At 45.0% G+C, this 21,378-nt stretch overlaps 2 protein-coding genes across 2 annotated transcripts in view; one reads left to right on the top strand and one right to left on the bottom strand.

Moving 5' to 3' along the window:
* GRIN3A (glutamate ionotropic receptor NMDA type subunit 3A) overlaps positions 1 to 16,161 on the top strand; it is a 164,925-nt gene extending 148,764 nt beyond the window's left edge. Inside the window, exons 7-9 of the mRNA XM_077752250.1 lie at positions 5,820 to 5,984; positions 7,319 to 7,395; positions 11,981 to 16,161. Coding sequence (XP_077608376.1) covers positions 5,820 to 5,984; positions 7,319 to 7,395; positions 11,981 to 12,323 — 585 coding nt within the window. The 3' untranslated portion in view covers positions 12,324 to 16,161. The remainder of the gene's footprint in view (positions 1 to 5,819; positions 5,985 to 7,318; positions 7,396 to 11,980) is intronic.
* Positions 16,162 to 20,200: 4,039 nt separating this feature from the next.
* Positions 20,201 to 21,378, bottom strand: part of RNF20 (ring finger protein 20) — a 28,291-nt gene continuing 27,113 nt past the window's right edge. The window contains exon 20 of the mRNA XM_077752249.1: positions 20,201 to 21,319. Coding sequence (XP_077608375.1) covers positions 21,143 to 21,319 — 177 coding nt within the window. The 3' untranslated portion in view covers positions 20,201 to 21,142. The remainder of the gene's footprint in view (positions 21,320 to 21,378) is intronic.

Here is a 21,378-nt window from a genome sequence, read left to right as displayed (position 1 = left end):
AGTGATAGGAAGTTCCCATGACCCTGATTGCTCTCCATCTAGATTATTCTGCTTATCCATATGTGTGAGCACTGTTAACTTTGCTTACACATTGCCCACCCCCCTGGATTTTGAAAATCATCTCTTTTTGTTTCTTTTGTTAAATATGATCTTTTAGTCTGTCTTCATTGATGACAAAATTCCAGATCCTCTGAGTGAACATCTTCTGTCTCCTTTATCCATGTCATTAATTTTTTTTAGAAATTCCAAATGATTACAGCTTACAGTCTTACTCTCATCTCCAGCCACGTGAACCCCCTGCCCTGGAAGCGGTCCTTGGTGCCTCTGGGGCCCACACCTCAGGCAGTTGTCCGTTGTCTCTCCCTCCCCCCCAGAGGGTAGTACGTATAGACACAACAATAAATCTGCCAAATGTATTGAGCTGCCGTTCTTCTGGTCAAAAGAATGGGTGGATAAATATATATAATTAATTATTATATATATTTATATATATAAAATATATATAATATAATTATTATATATGTATAATTTCAGGTTTTCTAAATTAGAAACAGCATTTGCTTCCTACTCATCTTGCTTCCAAGTATCTAGGAGTCATCGATGTTTCGGAAGCTCCACGGCCTCTCTTTTCTTTACCTCTCACTAAAACCATTATTCCTCCCCTACTCCTGTTCTTTTTCTTTTTTTAATATTTATTTTGAGAGAGAGAGAGAGAGAGAGAATGCAAGTGGGGGAGGGGCAGAGAGAGAGGGAGACACAGAATCTGAAGCAGGCCCCAGGCTCTGAGCTGTCAGCACAGAGCCCCACACGGGGTTCAAACTCATGAACCATGAGATCATGACCTAAGCTGAAGTGAGCCAGGCGCCCCTTTCGGTTTTCTTTAATAAGAACCTGTTCTGCAAGTAGAGACTTGCAGAAAATGTGGGGAATTGCTGTATTCCTTGCTGGCAGAAGAATTATAGGCTGAGAGAACAGAAAATGAAGACCCTCAACTGCTCCATAGACTTAAGGAAGCATGAGGAAGCCCAAATAGCTAAGCAGAGTGAACAAGTGAGAGAAGAATATGAATTCAGGCGGGACTAAAGCATGGAACGTCGTGTAGGCCATTGTAAGGACTCTGATGTTTACTCTATATGAGATGGAAAACTGTCACCGGGCATTGAATGACATGTTATTGTGAGGAGGTTAAGCTGGATGCTGTGCAGAAGACAGACTGAGGGGGTCAGGGAACCAAATAGAAGGCTATTTCATTAGTCTAGATGAGAGATGATGGTGGCACAGACCAGAGTGGGTGGCCGAGGTGGTGGGAAGCCATCAGACTCTGGATATACTTTGAAGGTAGGGTCCACCATATTTGCAGACACACTAGGTATGGAATGCTAAAGAAAGAGAGGAGTCAAAGATGACTCTGAGGCTTTTGTCCTGAGCAATTGCAAGAATGGAGATTCTTTGATGAGAAAAACTGTGAGAAGCAGTTTCCAGAGGGGGTAGTGGGAGGAGGGATTAATTTATTTCAATGTCTTAAGTTTGAGGTGTCTGTTAGATATCCAAATAGGGAGACTGAATAGGGAGTTGGGGAAGATGTAAATGCAGAAGTCATTGACATAAGTAGTGTTTAAAGCCATGAGTCTGGATAGGAAAGTGAATGTAGCTAAAGAATTAAAGGCATGCAAACATTTATGACCAGAAAGATGGGAAGGAACCAGTAAACAAGACTGAAGTAGAACAAAGGTATCCTGAAAGAGTGAAGAAAATATATCAGAGAGGATGAAATAACCAATGGTGTCCAACCTGATACATTTATCAGTGAAAACTAATTTGGCTCTGGCAATGTGGAGGTCATTGATGGCTTCGACAGGAGTCATCACCAAGGTTATAGGTTGGGACGAAAAGCCTGATTGGAGTGAGTCCAAAAGAGAATGAGGACAGAGGAATTGAAACAGGTATAGACAACTACTTAGAGGACCACAGAAAGTGGGTAGTTGCTGTGTATGGAGAGATGTGCACTGAGGGCTAGGGACTTAGTCACATCTAAGGCAAATGGTGCGTGAAATACTTTCACTGCATTTCCTGCTGGAGGTTTCGGAACTAGTCAGTTATCTAACCAGCTGTCAGATGTTTCAAATGTCCACATCTGAGCAAGATGCAAAGCACGGTTTAGACAGCAACGAAATTGGTGGTCTTGGCCTCTGTCTATCACTGGGAACACTGATGGTGTGGGCAGAGACCACTCAGAACATCTGACAGTATAGGCATCTCCCTTTATCTGATTCTAGTCCATTCCTAGAAATATGTTGGCTGAATTTCCAGATGGTGGGAGTCCTTTCCATTGTTTTCAATGAAAAATGAAAAACGAAACAAAAAAAGACACAAAGCATTCCCACCTCACCCCAAACCCCAATCAATTTCTTAAAATATCACTAAAACACTCTTGGACACAAGTAAATGTTTAATATCTAAGGGATAATGCATGGATTGTTATATATGACACTCCATCAAAGATTTCTGCATAATATAAAGCACTTAAAGTACCACTTCTTGAATTCATAATTAGTGGTATGCAACATATGTTTTCCCTCCACAATGCAATGAATTTATGCTAACATAAATAATAAAATACAATGTTAAAGAAGCATAACAAATATAAATAACATTTAGCAAAATTTAACAAGCAAGGCAAATTTTTGAGTGGTTACTTCTTGATTAAAGAGGTAGCTCAGTGAGATCAGATGGCCTGGAACGAGCATGTGACGGACTAGGTGAAGCCGTGAATGCGTGAGATTTGCCCATGACTAAATCCTAGGACAGTCTTCTCTCTTTGGCACTTGAGACCCCAGACGTGTGTGGCTGCGAGCTATCAAATGAGGCTGCAGAATAAGCAATGGGATGAAGAAAACACAAACCTCATGTCTGTTGGCATTGCTTTGCTGTCATTTACGCAGCTCTGACAACACACCACTGGGCCCGGACCGCATTTCGGGATGTGATGTCCGTACTCCCATCACTTGCAACTGCCGTCATTTTGTCTTCACTGCTTAAATTTATTTTCAAGATTTGACGTTGAATATCCATTGCTTCTCTTCTTCTTCTTCCTCTCGCCAATGATAACTGTGAAGTTGAGCAAGTTCCACTTTATTAGAAAGAAATTGCCCACGTGATGTGTGGGGCAGAGGCGCATAGCTAATGCACAGCACATTCAACATGGTCCTGAGAGAACAGCTGAATATTACGACTGCTGCGAGACATCTTATCACTCAGACTCAGACACAATTTAAATGCGTTCGTTGATGCTCACAGGCAGATTGTAGTGGATTTTCAATTCAGATGGTGGGTTTCTAATTAAAATATCTGCAAGTTGTTCTAGGGAATAGACAGTAAGAGTTCAGATAGCAAGGGATACCTGTAAATGGTGTTCACTTGAAAAGCAGCACAGGTCTTAGCATCAAACAGTCCTGGATCCATAGCCAGCCTCCTTCATTTATCAGTTTGTAAGACCTTGGGTAAGGTAGTTGATCTCTATGAGACTCCATTTCCTTGAATGTGAAATGGGAATAATAATACTGTAGGGTTATCATAAGGTCATAATGTGCAGGTATGATGTCTGGCACACATATTCTATGCCCAATTTAACTATATCTATTACTCTATTAAATGTATGTGGGTCTAAACAACAGAAATTGAAAGAAAAAAATGTGCAAAAGAAACTGAATACAGCCTATTTGTTATTGAGGTAATAATAAGAAGAAAATGAGGAAACTAATTTGACAATAAACTATTTGTAAAAAAAAAAAAAAAAAAAAAGAAGAAGAAGAAAATGAAACCAGTTCTTGTCACGCACAAGAAAAGGGGGGAAGCCATGTGTTCAAAGGCACAATGTGATGTTTCGCCATAAGTTACATTTGTCTCCTTCATCTTGGCAGCACCTTATAAGAAAGCATTGCCAGTATGTTAAGTGTTTTGCTGAATGTTTAATGACCTTAATGTTAAAGTTGGAAATGAATTCTATTTTGTTTTTCTTCCATAGTAGTAATAACTCATTGAATCCTTATATAACAGCCATATCCTGTACACAGTAGGACAGGTCCAGCCCAATGGCTATTTTCACACATTTGAATCTACTTTCTGGAGGCCAGTGTTATGTGGTTGGTCACCACTCGTACAGAGATGTCCCAGAAAAATCCATGGGACCTGCGTAGCTCTCAGGACCTGATACACCTCTTGTCTTTCCTAGACCAGCATTCTCTTATTCCCTAGGGCTGGGCATCTGCCTCACTCTCAGGTGGTCTGCCTAGTCTTGCCGTGTGCTCAGGCTCCTATACCTGGGGCATGCTCTGTGCCCCGGGTCACCAAGAGCCATTACTTCTCCAAGGATCCCAGCCCCTGTCACTGATATAGAGCTTCCTACACCCTTCTCCTCAGCCACACTGGTCTGTTTCACAACTCCATTCACCACTGCACCAGAGGTCGCTTCTTTCCCTCCTTTTCTACAGTCTTCAGAATGCCTACTTTCCCACCCATGCCTCCACATTCTATCTCTCTTACCTTAAATCTTACCTCACGAGCCACCTCCTCCACAAAACTGAGAAGTCATGGATCAGTGTATGTATCATTTGCTTCCTCCCTAGTCTTAAGCTGATTAAAGGCAGGGACGTAACCCTCCTCTCTTCATCTCCTGGTATTTCAAAGAGTGCCTGACATGTAGTAGGCACTCCGTGTGCCAGAAGTCTTTCTTTCTGCAGGATTGTCTCTCGTTGTTGATGTCCGTGACTGAATAATACCCATTTCTTAGAGAACTTGTGAGGATTCTCTTAGATCTCATACATGAATCACTTAGCAAAGTGCCTGCCACATATAGTCGTTGTAACTATTGTCGCATAACTGCTGCTGTCTGGTTGTTTAGCAGAAAGAGCCCAGCCTTCGCAGCTAAACAAACACAGACTTATAGACCAGCTCTGCTACTTAAAACTTGAAAGGACTTCAGTTTCTTCAACTGTAAATTGTGGTTTTAATGCCTGTCTCAGTGCAGAAAAAGTAAGCAATGAGTAGATATCAGGTCCTTCCTTTTTCTCCTCTGTGGCTGTCTAATTTTGTGACCTGCCTGAATTTACTTCACTTCCCTGGTCCCAGGTCCCCCATCTGTAAAATGAGGACATTGAGGGGCGCCAGGGTGGCCCAGTCGGTTAAGCGACCAGCTTTGGCTAAGGTCATGATCTCAGTCTATGAGTTTGAGCCCCGTGTCCGGCTCTGTGCTGACAGCCCAGAGGCTGGGGACTGCTTTGGATTCTGTGTCTCCCTGTCTCTGCCCTTCCCCTCCTCTCTCTCTGTCTCTCAAAAGTAAATAAGCATTTAAAAAAATTTTTTTTAATGAGGACATTGAACTAGATGATCTCCATGTTTCTTCCAGATCTAAATGTCAAAATTATCAAATTTCATCATCTCTTCCCCTTAAACCTACTCATTCTGTGTCCCTGAGAAAGGTTCTTTCCTTGATAACTCTTCAGTGCTTTAGTAAATCATCTCAATTCTTGGTCTCTCCTGCTCTATCTCTCAGTCTCTCTCTAGAGATAGTAGGGCCTTCCAGATGCAGGGACCATTCATACAATAGGACTGCGTGTGTGGAGCTCCCCGGAGGGTGTCCCCAGGTCCTCGGCCCTGGCTGGGTTCCTCTCACAACATGTAGTATAGTGAAGGCTGCCGAGCACGCAGGGATGCTCTCCAGCTCTCCTTGGGTCCAACGGAAAAGTCTCTCCATCTAAAACCAAGCCTGGGGCCAGGCGGAGCATCACATTCATGGCCTTTCCTTTCCCGTTCTGCCCCAGACTTTGCAAATGGGCATCAAACACTTCTCTGGACTCTTCGTGCTGCTGTGCATCGGGTTTGGTCTGTCCATCTTGACCACCATTGGTGAGCACATAGTGTACAGGCTGCTGCTTCCACGAATCAAGAACAAATCTAGGCTGCAGTACTGGCTCCACACCAGCCAGGTGAGTGCCGCAGGATTCTTAACTGTCAGAATCCCCAGGGGTGGGAGAGTCCAGAGCCCCAAGTCAGGCTGACAAGTGACAAGCTCCCAAGAGAACCAGGGTGTTGTAGAAGATAAGAGTTCCTTCTATCCCATTAATTCACTTTCCTCTTGAATTAGCCTACCCCACAACACCCAGTCCTTTCATATAACCCTCCACTGTTGCTCATATTGGAAGCAACAGAATTATTTTTAACCTGGTTTCACTTAATAGTGACAATCTGAAGAGATGGTGTGAAAGATTTTTTTTCCTACAGACTCCGTTCTAGCTAAAACTGAAACCCATTAAATGGGCTTCAAGTCCTTGTTTCCCTTTAGTTGAACCCACTGAGCCCTGTTCTGTCCCCGTTTTCAATGGTCCCAAAGTCTGAGGTCCAGTGGTGCCAAGGCGGAGCCGTACAGGATCGAAGTCCTGCCGTGTAAGCCGGACACTGGCACACTCATTCACGGAATGACTGAAACCGCCAGGCCAAGCAGCCGTTCAGGCACACTCCCTTGCACCGCGGCCCCTGAAGGCAGCTGGCACGGAGGGGCAAAATAGAAGAATCGGAAAGATACTGAGAATCAGAAGGGGAGGGCCTCTGGCGGCAGCGGCAGCTGACCCCGGTGAGGCGAGGCCCGCGGTGCCGTCTTGGTCTCCGGCCAGGGCCTCCCTCAGGCCTCTTGAGCGTCACTGGGCTGTGAGGCTGCCCCGTGTATCTGAGATGCCAACGTCTCTGCTGTGTTAACACCATTCCCCTCCCCCCGCAACACACACACCCATGCACACCTTTTTTTTTTTTTTGGATACGATCATTAGTTTGGTCACATGGAACCGTGTTCTTCCTGCTTCATCCTGAAAAGTATCTGGTCTGCTCAGGAGAACTCCACAGACCAGTGACCTCTGTTGTGGGCTAACATGACTGACTTCATTCTGAGTTCTTGCCTGCTTTGTTCTGGCTGCTAAGAAGTTCAGACTTAAGTTTCTGACTCACCTTTAGCAATTCCACAAGGCCCTTTGCCACACACTCGTTGTAACAGCTCCTCTTGATATCACATACCTTTTTACAACCCAGAGCATTTCTAAGCTTACTATCAAATTACTTTTTTCCCTCCAGGTAAAATAATAACTTAGAATTAGAATTTGGTTCTCTCGAGATTTAGGGCTGAAGGCTGTTGATCTGTTTTGGGGCATCCCTGGAAATTTGTTTAAAGAAGTTAAAAGATTTGTAACAATGAGGTACACTGTTGAATCACAGGAGGTACTTTCTCCCCAGACTGTGTGTTTCTAATGTGTGAATCTGTTCTTTCCACCAGAGATTACATAGAGCACTAAACACATCATTTGTAGAGGAGAAGCAGCAGCGTTTCAAAACTAAACGTGTGGAAAAGAGGTAAGAAGAGACTAGCGCCAGGCGTCTTTATGTTGGTTAAAATAAAAGTGGAGAGATGTTGGGGCACTTGGGTGGCTCAATCGGTTAAGTGTCTGGCTTCGGCTCAGGTCACGATCTCATAGCTCTGTGGGTTCGAGCCCCCTGTCGGGCCCTGTGCGAACAGCTCAGAAGCTGGTGCCTACTTCATATTCTGTGTGTGTGTGTGTCCCTCTCTCTGCACCTCCTCCACTTGTGCTCTGTCTCTCTCAAAAACAGACAAACATTTAAAAATTTTTAAGAAAAATAAAAGTGAAGAGATGTAACTGAGACTCCCTGCTCCAAGGGGAAATCATGTATAAATAATTCAGATGAAATCAGGACCAAGTTACTGATAACACCCTCAGTAAAAATATATGTGACTTCAAACAGAAGTAGAACAGAGAATAAAGAACGTATCTGTACATATATGGACATGACATGCAGTATAGGCAATATATGTCATGGTTAACAATGCAGCTGTTGTCCCTACAGTCAAGCGTCTGGGTCCAAATCCTGTCACAGACCCTTGCCATACATGTGGCCTTGAGCAGGTTACTTATTTAACCTCTCTGTGCATCATTGTCCTCATTTGTGAAATTGAGATAAAAACAGTACCCACTTTCTAGAGATTCCGTAAGGATTAAATGAGATAAAGCATATAAAGCCCTGAAAACAAAGCCATTTTAGCTATTGTTATCGGGCACAGAGTACACATAAGACTTAATTCATGAGTACTGCAGGCAATTCGTTTCACACCGTATTGCCTTTCTGGCATGTTTCTGCTCCCTACTCCTTTCCAACACTCCTAGGAGTGTTTGAAATATGCAACAGACGCGTTCTGCTTAATCCATTTCCTGGCACTCTTACTACCAACTCCTCAGAAAAAGCATCTCGCTAATAGGAAGTAACAAGCATTAAATACATAGATGACATTGGAAAATCGAAGCTTCGCACCTTCCCCCATCCTGCCTGGGAATGGCTGTTGTGGCTGAAGATGCCAGTAGCGTTTGGCCCGGCTCTTGGCTGCCTCTGCTGCCTGCTGCCGGGGGTGCCCTCCTCCTCCTTTCCTAGGCCCGGAGGCCTCGGTTCAGGGCACCCCCTCCAGGCAGCTCTGTGGCAGAGCTTCAGCTCAAAGCTTGGCTTTCTGGGTAATTTTGAAATCTGCCACTCATGCTTCTCACTCACAATAGCGGAGAAGGAAAAAGGGCTGAAAAGCATGATTCTTTTTCATTGTTTGTACCTCCCCTGGGACTGCTGCCACCCCTTGTCTCCGGGTTGCATCTAGCTTGTCACAACCGTTTCCGTTATCTCTCGGAGCCTCTCTTTCCAGTCAGCGAGCACCTCCCGCCCTCTCGGTCTGTGGTATTCCTGGATCATATTGCAGCCCTGTCAGCGACAAGCTGTAGACTAATCAGGTCACAGCTGTTCTATGTCATGTTACATAGATTTTTTTTTCTGTAATTATTTTTAACACAATTTTTTAGCCAGAGGAACACAAGAAGACATAGCAGCAAAGACATTATCTCATGACAAAGCATTTGTTTTCCAGCCACAATAGAAACAGGAAGCCCACGGGGCGCCTGGGTGGCTTAGTCGGTTGAGCGTCCGACTTTCGCTTGGGTCATGATCTCGCGGTTCGTGGGTTCGAGCCCCGCATCGGGCTCTGTGCTGACTGCCAGCTCAGAGCCTGGAGCCTGTTTCAGTCTGTGACTCCCTCTCTCTCTGACCCTCCCCTGCTCACGCTGTCTCTCTCTCTCTCTCTCTCTCTCTCCTAGAAATAAATAGAACATTAAAAAAAAAAAAAGAAACAGGAAGCCCAGTGATCCCATTTCCAACCGTGGTGTGATTCCCTAGTCACATCTCTCACCTCACTTGAGAACTAAATGTGTCTTTCTCTCCATGGATCCACTTTTCTTGGCAGATTCCCATCTGGAGCCCCTTATTTTGAGAAGAACTAAGAACATGCCCTCATGGCCTATCCTGGGCCCACACTTGCTGTGCCACCTCCCTACCACCCAACACCCGGCTGTGACCTTTCAGAGGCCGTGAATGTTTGAGGTGCCCCCAGCTGTCACATCTCCTCAGAATGGTCTCGTGGAGTACTGAACTTCAGTGTTAAATAATTGGTGTGTGGAAGCTTGTTTTGCTCATTTTTAGTGTCAGATGCAGTTCACCCACGGGTCACATCACACTCTAAGGCTGAGGAAGGTTCGATACAAAACATAACCTAAACCCTGTAGAGGCTTCCAATTAGACATCAAACCTGACATCAGTATTTGTCAGCTTATATTCATAGGGGCCCCAGAGCCACACCTCGATTACCAGGGCACTTGTAAATGGCTGGCCTCCAGAGTTTGTCAGGGAAGCCAGCTTTTGCTTATTTTTCTGTATTATATATACTCCCAGATATATATACAAAGCTCTGGAGAAAACCAGATTGCCTGTCTCTACTTACCTGATTTCTGTGGTTGCCCGGGCATGCCAGGAAAATGTGCAGACGCCCTTCTCCTAGTTTTCCCTAGGAATCAGTCTGTGGTACCAGAGTTAGGTCTGTTGGGTTGAAAACTCTTTCCCTCTTTTCTTGGAAGAATATCTACACAAATGCCTGTGTCTGCTACAATTTGGCATCCCTTCTATGTGTTCTGTATTTACTGAATGAATAAAACAATAGATAAGTGGGTCAGTGCAGATGAGTGTGGTCCCAAAGACCAGGGATGGTGGATGTGTGTGTACCTGCTGGAGAATAAAGGTTCCTTTGAGTTAAAAAAGAAAGATAGATGAACGAATTACTAACATGTGGATTGGAGGAAAGGCTCAAAGAAATTCTGGGCCATGATATGAAAGTAGATGTTGCTCCTTTTCTATTTAAAGCAGAGGGGAAAAGTAGATGTTACAAGAGACTATGCATAGCCTTTGGTTTATTGAACCTAGGATTTCATGTAAGTTTTGGTCTACACTTCACCACACTGGGTCTCCAACACCCCCCGTTTCCCCCTTTCCCCTCACCCCAGATACACAAAAACTGTAAACCATGTAACACACACCACAAATGAGACTGTCTTGAAATTTTTCAAATCCAATTGGGAAAGATTTCAAGGAAAAATCCAAGGGATCCGTAGGGCTGAAAGTAAAATTATAACCGCACCTCTGATCCAGGTATGAAGCCAGCGGAGCTGTTTCTCAGCCTGGGACACGTGACAGCTAAGCTCTGGTGCCAGCTGCCCATTTATATGAGACTCAGACGATGGCCCAAAAACTTAAACTGTTGGCCAAAACAAGTCATGAAACCAGACTAAATTCAAGGAGGAAGAAAAGCCAGATTTTCCCCCCCTTGAATCCCCCTTGATAAAGATGAGCTGCAAAGTCACATTACAGAGGGACAAGGATGGAATGGAGGATTGTGACCTTTTCTGCAGTCTACCACAGGGCAAGATGAAACAGAATCATCCCATTAAGCCCTTGTGTTTCTGTTCTCATCCATGTAACTGAATCAAGACTGTATTACCCCTCCCTGGTCGCCTGCCCCCGGAGGTCCTCCCCTTCTTCTGTAAAGTAAGAATCCAGAAATAAAGTCTTGATTCAGTTACATGGATGGGAACAAAAATACAAGGACTTTATAATGGAGTGTTTCTACTTAGGTTTGCCCTGTGGTAGATTGCAAAAGTGGTCATAACCCTGTTCCTCCTCCTCCTCCTCCTCCTCCTCCTCCTCCTCCTCCAAGGTTANTTCAAGGTTAGAAGAAATCAGCAGCTATCCTGCTTAGGGCTCCAGTCTGTTCTTGAAGCAAGAAGCTCTTCACATTGCATCTAACTGTCAGAGTGTGTTAGTTAACACCTCCTCTTGTGCCTGTCCGATGGCAACTCTTGCTGTCCCTAGCCATCTCTCTGAGATGTGGTAGTTGGTTTGATGGAAGCCTAAAAGAGGATTGTGAATCTCTTTCTATTGACTTTCGTTATTCCAGCAAGAGTTTGAGGCTTTCTTGGGATTTCTTTCTAAGCTTCAGACCCGAGCTGTCATTCTCAACCCACGTAAAGTCATCCCTATAGTGGAAAACTTTTTGCTGAAACCTGCAGCTTGTATGTTTTTATTCCCCTCAAATTCAAGCAGTAAACATCACGGTAGTCCTGTGGGTCTGAGGATGAGCCATTTTATAGTATCGATCAGCAGGATCCTGCTTCGAGTCCACCAGATTCTCACTTTTACTAAAGCACCATCTTTATGGCCAGAGAATGTTTCCGGGCACTGCTGCTCTCTGAGCCTCACCGGCAGGAAGGGAATGGAAAGACATCCAAGGTTCTTCATAAAATGTGCCACAGCCTGGTCCGTCGGCGCTCCACACGTTACACCCATTCCAATCTGGCGAGGGCCGGAACTGCAGTTGGGACGAACTGTATTGGCTCTTCTTGTCCCCGTGCCACTCCAGCAGGAGTGTGTCCGTGGCTTTGCTGCTTCACCTCTGAATGCATAACCAGCTCTAGTCATGGTTTGAAATGGCCCACAGTGGCGGGTCAGCGCTCTAGGTGCTGCAGAATGGAAGGTGAATCTGACGAGCCTCTTTGTTCCCTAGGTCCAACGTGGGGCCCCGTCCGCATTCCAGTGTGTGGAATACTTCCAGTCTGAGTCATGATGACCGACGTGCATACGTCTTCAGTGATGAAGGAGGGCGAAACCAGCTGGACATCCAGGCCCACCAGGACATGCCACTCCCTCCGAGGAGGAGAGAGCTCCCTGCCTCGCTGACCACCAATGGGAAGGCGGACTCCCTAAGCGGAGCTCGGAACTCAGTGATGCAGGAACTCTCAGAGCTCGAGAAGCAGATTCAGGTGATCCGGCAGGAGCTGCAGCTGGCTGTGAGCAGGAAAACGGAGCTGGAAGAGTATCAAAGGACCAACCGGACTTGTGAGTCCTAGGTGACCGTGCTGCTCCCCTTCTCCGTTCCTGGCATTCCTCCGAGCCCTCCAGACACTTTGTAATGCTCTTTTGTAACTACTGACGGAAGTGTGGGGAAGGTGAGGTCTAGTCTTCTTAGAGGTCAGGTCTGCTCATCCCATAGCCTAAAACGCAGCCACAGCTTTTCAGAAGCCGACTCCCTAGCTCTCCGGGGTAGGGGGATTTCAATACCAGGGATCGTAGATTAGGCAGGAGTAAACTCGCAGTAAAGGGTCTGTGAATGACCGGGCAACCCCAGCTCCTGTTAACCTGTCTCATCAGGTGCCGCACAAGTAGTTCTGGGTTTTAGCCCTTTCTCTGCACTAACACCAACAAGAGAGAAAGCTGTTCCTCATACCTGGTTTTAACCTTAGTATAGGACAGGATTATCCAGGGTTGTGGCTTTTGATACAAGTGTTCCATCTAGATTTGTTCCTACATTCTGAACATGGAACCAGATAAGGGCCAGAGAAACTTGGGACAGGGAGTTGGGTATGTAAAACATTAAGTGAACTCATTAGCATCACAGCAGACTGAAGACTGACTGGAACAGGCAAGAGCCCTGTTTTTGAGAGGGTCCTGGATCTCTGACACCATTCTGACCCACGTTTAGTAGGACCACGAAAGGGGGCAGGGATGTGGTGAGTGAGCGGGAACAGAGGACAGGCAGAAGAGGCATTAAAAATGTACAGCATGCCCAAGAATAAAAGCTCTGGGCCAGAAAAGCTCTTTGGCTAAGGAATGAATAGGACTATACTTCTAATCTAACTAAGCATCTCCACTACAGAGTGTGCCTTTTATAAAGAAAAGAGAGAAAAGCAAAGCAAGGATGTGGCCTTAGGATGATACTGGAATGCCCCTGCTTATTGCCTGTACAGGACATGTGAGCTGACACTGTGGGTGAAGTGAAAAGTCTCTGCAAATCACATCCCAGGCCATTTTCAAGTCAACACTTGCCTCTTCGCTCTAGGAATCCCAAATGCAAACCTCCCCTGCAAACACCAAGCTTTAACATTTGGGACTGTCCCCTGTGCTGTCCAGAGCCTAGTTGCGGGAACTACCAAGTCAGTCACCCAGCCACACAGCCATTCGTCCCCGAGGGGCTGTGACCAGGTGGGGTCCCTCCCTTCTCCCCCAGGCCCCACCCAGTGCCCCCAAGAAACAGATACCCAGAACCTGGCTTCCCCTCTGTGCAGGCACCCTTTTCCTGGCTGCAGTGGTGTGGACATGCAGGCAGGAAGGGAAAGTTCCAACTATGGAACATCAGTTCCCAGGGCTTAGCGTAGGGGAGGAAGCATCTAGGACCCCATTAGAATGTGATTGCCAGAACCTTTCCCCAGCAGATGGGGTGAGCTGGGGAGTCTGGAGGGTGAGCTCAGAAACCTACTTATTAACCAGCTCCCCCGGGTGATTGACAAGTGTGATCCAACAATCACCTTTCAAGAAACACTTCTAGAAGTATGGCTGCTCCAGGCCTGGGGAGAAGTAAGAGCCTTTTTTGAGTTTACATTTTAGCACACACCTGCTGATTCACCTTCCATACAGCCACTTCCACCCCAGGGCACCATTCAGGACTAGACTTCTTTACTTATTATTTTGCTCCACCTTCATATCAAATGGAATACCCACAATGAATTCACAGCACTGTCCCAAAGTGCTGTGCTCTGTAACAGCTGCACATCATCAGAAATGCTCCTCGATCACAAAATTTCTCCTGCATTTCCACCAAGAGCTACCTTGTCCCCCAGGGAAAGAGAATACCCTAAGCTGTAATTAGACAACACTTTAGTGAATTGTCCGAGAAAACCCTGGGCTGGGTGTAGGCACAGAGATACTGATGAGGGGGGTAGAAAGTTCTAGTTAGACTTCGGCCTCACAGATGAAACAGAGAACAGGGGAGCCCTTGGAAACAGAAAGGACAATTCTGCTTTGAAATGCCCTATACTCCCATGTTCTCACCCCAGGCCCAGAAATAGGTTTGCAACTGCCTTTGGAAAATTATGCCTGGTAGCCATCCCCACCCATCTGCAACAGCGGAGGATGCTGTAGACGTGGCCATCATGCTCTGCGCTCCCCAAACCTCCGCGAAGCCTGGAAGGCTGATCTACGGGTGTACCTCAACTCACGTAACAGCCATGCTCCTAATGTACATACACATTTTTATAACTCAGCTCATAGTCTGACTGTACTTGAGAAGCTGGCTATTTAAAGGAACCCAGAGGTGAATTCTTTTGTAAAGAATCCTTTTGTAATGCAATTAATTATCCCTTAATGTATCTGTTTTGTAAGTTTGGATTTTTGTATATCGGGTTTACCTTAAGCTTCTCTCCTGGGGCGCGCTGAGCAGTGGCAACATGCCAGACAGCCCTGCCTGTCCACAAAGTAGACAGCCAGTGCACAGCTTCTCGAGTACCTTCTGAGGAACTACTTGGCCAAAACTGTGGCCAGGATGCGGCAAGAAGCAGCAGGGGCTGAAAGCAGGCTTACTGCTGTCAGCATTGCTTAAAAAGCCTCCATTTTCTGGATAAAGAGAAACAGCGTAATTGCTTGTGAAATGAAGCTGTCTTAAGTAGCAATGGTTGTTTTTATCGGTAGTAATTGAACAGTGTTTTTGCAATGTGTGCAACAGTGTGTTGTGTTTTATAAAAAGAGTTCATGAAATGGTGGGTCCTTTGAAAACCCTTCTTTCTGTTCTCCACCTCTGTTCTTTCAGCTCCCTTCAGGCTCAAAAAACACAAAGATCAAAATCTTCAGGTGGAGGGTGGTATTTTAATAAGGAAGAAGGAGATCAGGGATGCTACCTGGCCTCCTCTTCTGGGCTTCTATGAGACCAGGAAGGCCCGTTCTTTTTCGAGCTCTGGTGCGGGGAAACCTGACACGTGACAGCCTGTGTTACACACCCCACCCCGTGTCCCAAGGGGAAATTCCTCTGGCACAGGAAGCACACAATAAAGTATGGCGGGGTGAGCAGGAACCGATAGGGCTATAGGGGCTACGCTTTGGTTCATGTAAATAATAATAATAAGGGCCCCAGAGTGTGGATCCCTCGAGGTGGAGAGGCAAGGGGATCCTTCCAGCCATTAAAGAGGAGTTGGAAGAATGGGATAGACAAGTGAGGCAGCCGCAGGGACACAGCCAGTTGAGCTCTTTAACGTGCCTGGAGGGGACTCTCCATTATTCACGGATCCTGCTGTTGCACAAGCCCTACCCGGGAGCTTCTGCTTCTGCGCCAACCAGAGCAGCCACCAAGTCAAACTGAGCTACATCTTCCTGGCAGTGGGCTTCCGGTGTGGGTGCTGGGTCCAACAAAATCTTGGGAGTTAGTAAGCACGTCCTAGGCATGGATAAAGAATGAAGGGGAAAGAAAGTACTTTAGAGCCTCTCTTCCTCCCAACTCATTTTTCATAGGCAAACCAGAAAACACAGCACTCATGGAAAGAACCTGTGTTCTAGTCATCAGAACCGCTTCACGACCTGCTCTATTGAGTTGTTCCTTTCTTCACCCACCGACACCACCCATCTAATCCAGGACTCCTTCGCTTTTTTAGTTTAGTCCCCGACCGTTTTATGAAAATAACGTATTTAGAAGTATTTTCTTAAGGTTTGTAAAGAGTGTTTGCATTGTGTCTTCACTGTACTGTGTGTGCAATCGCTCCGCTCCAGGAAGAAGTGAAATGCTGTCTCGTGAGCATGACGTGAACAGGCTGTTTTGCTCCAGCCACTTTTCTTGTACAACCATGTGGAGGGACTGGATGTCCTCAGGTCTTTTCCATCTTCAGTTTCTATGACTGTGGAATAAATGTTCAGATAGAAACTTCATTTTCCTACGTACTGCTGGCATTATCTTTGGGGATTCAAACATGGGACATGGCACCAGCCCCTTCCTCATAGGAGAGCTACTTGTGCTGTGATTTATAAGTTTCCTTAGTTAAGACCACATAGCACAAAACATGCTGAGAAAACTCAGAGCCCAGGCATCATGAAGTAGAATCAAAATGACTTCACCTAAAAGACATTCTAGGAAAATCCGCAATATTGAGACATCTCTAAAATATTCTGCCGACCACCCTCAGGTGGTAGGTAATTCAACAACCATCTGCTTGTTAAACAGCCTGTATTTATGTGCCAAGTGCTAGAGACACAACAGTGAATAAGATGGGCATGCTCTCTAAGCTTGAAGACCTTCTCATTATCTGCCCTTTTCCCTACCTATAAACAAAGCTACTGTAGCTAACAGTTACTGAATGCTTATTTCATTTAATCTTTGGGGCCCCACAGCACAGGTTCTCCAGACCTAGTCTAAAGTAGATAAATGCCATGGGGCGCCTGGGTGACTCAGTTGGTTAAGCATCCAACTTCAGCTCAGGTCATGATCTCACGGTTCATGGGTTCAAGCCCCGCGTTGGACTCTGTGCTGACAGTTCAGAGCCTGGAGCCTTTTTCAGATTCTGTGACTCCCTCTCTTTCTGCCCCTCTCCTACTCATGCTGTTTCTGTCTCAAAAATAAATAAGCAAAATCTTAAGTAGGTAAACTCCACTTTACAGAAGGAAACACTAAGGCTCAGGGAATTAATGAAGTTGCCCAAGGTCACACAGCTAGTCAGAGTAGTGGCAGAGAGAGACTGACACACAGGTGGTACAATTCCAGAACAGCCTACATTGTCAGGATTCTGATCACTGCCTTAAGACTCCCTTTCCTTCCTCCAACCCCCTTCAGTCTGCCACAGTGCCTCCAGCCCCTGCCTCAGCCTGGCCCCCAGCTCTGCAAAAAAGGAAGCCTGTACGCTAACTGCACCACTGAACTCAACACCGTAGCCCCTGAGTCACACGGAAACAGCTGTTTTAGGCATCTCTGACTTCCTGGCTCAACCGAGAACTGGTACAAATACAGCTGAAAATCACTCAGTCCCACAGTCTGAGGCACCCTGCAGTTTGTGACACACTCCGTACTCTTAGTGGCTGGCAAACGTACCATCATGAACCTGCTAGCAGGATGCATTCTTCACACACATCCTTTTGGAATATAACCAAGTTGAATCTCATACAAATATAAACCTACGGTGACCTAATTCAACCGCCAGCTTACCCAAGGTTGTTTTGCATCGTTCAGTCATTCATTGTTTGCATGCTTATTTTGAGCCAGACATTGGGCTAGCTGCTGGAGAAAGATAAACAGCAGATTCTGAGCCCACAGAGCTCAGCCCAGTGGGGAGAGACATACAAACTGGCAAAACAATGTGGCATATATTCTGATATATGCACATCAGGTACTCTGGAAGCAAAAAAGACACTTATCCTCTGTGCATGTGTGTGTGTGTGTGTGTGTGTGTGTGTGTGCGCGCGTGTGTGTGTGTGTAAAGCAGAGAGGAAGCAAGTGCTCTCCCACCTCATCTCATTAGGGCACTAATCCCAGCATGAGAGTTCAACCACTGAGACCTAATTACCTCCCCAAACCCCATACCCAGACACCATCACATTGAGGATTAGGGTTTTAATACACGAATTTGGGGAGAACACATTCAGTCCACAGCAGAGACCTAGCTAAGACTTTTTCAATGTTAGTATATTTAAAACTTTGTCTTCCTTGGGGCACCTGGGTGGTTCAGTCAGTTAAGCGTCCAACTCTTAATTTCAGCTCAGGTCATGATCTCATAGTTCGTGGGATCGAATCCCACGTTGGGCTCCATGCTTAGAGCATGGGATTCTTTCTTCCTCTCTCTCTGTCCCTTCCCCACTTGTGCTCTCTCTCAAAATAAACAAGCAAACTTCAAAAAAAAAAAAAAAAAGGATAAATATACTAAGTTCATGTAGGTCTTTAGAAAGACTAAAAAGACTCAGAAAGCATTTTATTATCTTCCTGATGACAAACACTCTATTCATAAGGTCTCCACTTAGGGTAAAAGAGAACAGAGAGGTCTGATTGCCACATTTTGATTCTGCTACTAAACTGAGTAACCCTGGCACCGGTCTCCTCATCTTTAAAATAAGGACATGGTTTGAAGTTCCTTTCAGCTCCCACATCCTCTCCAATTATTCCACTCCGTAGACTTTAGTAGCCTCAAATCCTCAGAGCATAGCATTATTTTACTAATGCAAATATACTATGCTTCCAACTTTATCTAAAACAAGACTAAACCTACAAAAGACACCCTAGCTATCATGGACTGTCTTGAACAGTGGTAGGCGTTTTAGAATTCAAAATAATTCCTTTTGTTATCACCACAAAAGGAAATTTAAAATATAGTCATGTATTTTAGGAAAATTCAAATCTGAAGAGTAACTTCAATATATAAGGAAAAATTGTTTCCACTTAGGCAGTGAAAACAACATGAATACAGTTTGAATTACACATTGGTCCAATTCAGCAGACCTCGGAGGACCTGCTGGCAGAAGCAAGGAGCTGAGTTAAACTCACCGCGTGGACCTTCCTGGAGTGCTAGGTGCCAGGCCTATGGCGGGGGACTGGGAACTATGTTAAGACACTGCTCTTTCCATGTCCTCATTTTAGTACCTGTGAAGTATGCTACAAATAAGACCCTAATATCTAACATTAGGAAGAGCGAACTTGGGCAGAAATCTCCAGAAGGTAAAGCTTAATTTTCTTTGGGGTGGGACGATTACAGATCCAGGAAATGTTTAGGTTTTTCTATGCCACGGTTTTCCTACTGTGGAAGCCAATCCAACATGCACACCACCCACCAGTTCCTACGTCTTCTCAATGTAGCTGTCTTATCGTATCAAGTCAGGTAGACTTTCATGGTTAAGTAGTCGAAACTTTTCTGCAGACTCACTGGTACTTGGCTTTATCTATCGACAAATGACCATGGAAACTGATGAGAGCAGCACATAACTTCCTTCAAGAAGTGAGCATCACCATCCCAGTTAGGTCTAAAAGAAGCCAATTGACCATTTCCCAATCAACCAGTATCTCCCCCTTAATCTCCACAATATCAAATCACATCCATTACTCAAGTGGCATGCACTGAGTACCATGTGCACTGAGTACTATGTGCACAGAACTGCCCTCGAAGGACAAAGATGCCTTTGGACGTGGATTGAGATTAAGAAAATAAATAAGGCATCCCAACGGAAACTCATGTAAGAATGCCACAGCTAGCAAAAATGGCTGAGCAACTTTGAAAAAGATCCCTGCAGAGGTAAGGTAAGAAGGTAAGAGCCAAGCCATGTAGTTAAAGATACATGCCTTAGAGAACACAAACCCAGACTTTGGTCCAAATTACCAAGACAATTTCCAAGATAACAATAAAAGTAAAGAAAAAAAGACCATCCCTCATAAGACCTGAAAAAAGAGAAAAAGACTCTAGTGCTTCTCCAAGAATCTCTGAAATTAGCATTCTATTTAGGCATTAAAGAAATTTTCTAAAAAGTTCTTTATGGATCTACAGCAGTAATTCTGAACATTTTGGGGATTTGTGAAGTCTCAAAATTCCTTTGAGAATCTGAAAAAAAGCTATGAATAATATACATACAACACACAAAATTAAGTTTGTGTACAATTTGTGGGTATTCTTGAAGCCCGTTCATTGGCCTTGTCTGTAAAAAGAAGCCAGACTGTCCTAAAATCACTGCCATTTTTGGTAATTATCTCAAAATGACTTTAAGAGCTCTCCACGTTGCCAGAACTTCAAACCAGTCGGGCCTAGAGCCTCCCTGATCTTCCCACTTAAAGGGTCTTCTCCTAAACCCAGCTTCCCGTGGGACTAGTGGTTTCCTCCATGACATCCCACAGGCTGCAGTCCCCTGAGGCTGGGTGGCCAGCTTTCCTAGCCAAGTGTCAGGAACAGTAAATATCCAAATCCAAACCAACTCCTGCCCAAGAAAAACACAAACACTAAAGCAAACTGAATCCTGCTTTAATTCAAGCTTATGGAGTATAAAGTCCTACAGAAACATTACAGAGAATCTTCTGGAAAACAAGGATCACCAGAATCCCTGTGGAGAGGCAGATGAGGGTAATTCATGGCTCACCAACGCCTCCCTGTAATCAAGTTCCCAGAGTACCCAGAAGATCTCTTCACCTTCTCAGTCCTGTTCCCCATCCTCTCCGATCTTGATTTCATTGTAAGATAAAAGGGGCTACTGTATTTGAAATTATTCTGGCCTCGAGAAATTTAAAGACCTTTCAATGAGTAGAACATTCAAAACTTAAGTAACTTCAACATGGAAACCAGCTGACCTTAACGAGTTACTTTGTTAGTGAATAGGAAACGGACTGAATCATCCTGGACATGATTTCATTAAGGCTTCAAACCATCCAGGAAAAAGTAGCACAATTATACCATTTTATAATCCAAGTTTACAAAAAGTTTACTACCCAAATCAAGAAATGTTTGTGCCCATGGATAGCTTATTTCTAAAAGCTCGCCCTCACTCCCCAAAACAGCCATGTGTCTCCACTCTTCTTTGTTCCCTTCTCCATGTCAAAAATACCAACTTGCTTCTTCACGAGGAATGCACAATCCAAGATTATTTATGCAGTAAGCCTGAAGAAGAAAAATGCTGAAAAATCTAAAAGCAGGAAAGAAACAAGCTGATGGGGAAGACAAATAAGAGGTTTGTTTCTAATTCATTCTAAAACCCAAGACTTGCCTTTACCAGTCCTTTTCCCTGAAGTCATGTAGCTATCAGGGAGGAGAACCTGGACATAAAGTCTGCGAAGGAAAGGTCGTTGACAGACAAACTGCCCTGTAGGTGACAGTCAAGGAGAGAAGAGGTAGAGGTTTGATGGTTAATGAGTAAGTGCCTGTCTAGCCAGTCCCTCTTCTTCTCTCGGCTTGGCTCAACCAATGTAGATGCGATGGAAATCATTGGCACCAAACGCAGCATTACACTTGGGACATTTGCGCTGACGGGTGTCATAGCGTGTCTTCACACACTCAAAGCAGAAAACATGAAAACACTTGGTAAGTACAGCATCCTTTTTACGCATGTTGCAACATGGACAGGTCAGGCGGGCCTAAAAAAAAAAACAGAAGTCAGAATCTGATCAAGTATAAAGGTTTAAATGGCTGTCAT

This window comes from Crocuta crocuta, unplaced genomic scaffold (assembly GCF_008692635.1).
Source record: "Crocuta crocuta isolate KB4526 unplaced genomic scaffold, BGI_CrCroc_1.0 scaffold211, whole genome shotgun sequence".
Taxonomy (NCBI): domain Eukaryota; kingdom Metazoa; phylum Chordata; class Mammalia; order Carnivora; family Hyaenidae; genus Crocuta; species Crocuta crocuta.
Note: the sequence above shows the minus strand (reverse complement) of the source record. Positions and strands in the feature narration are given on the sequence as shown.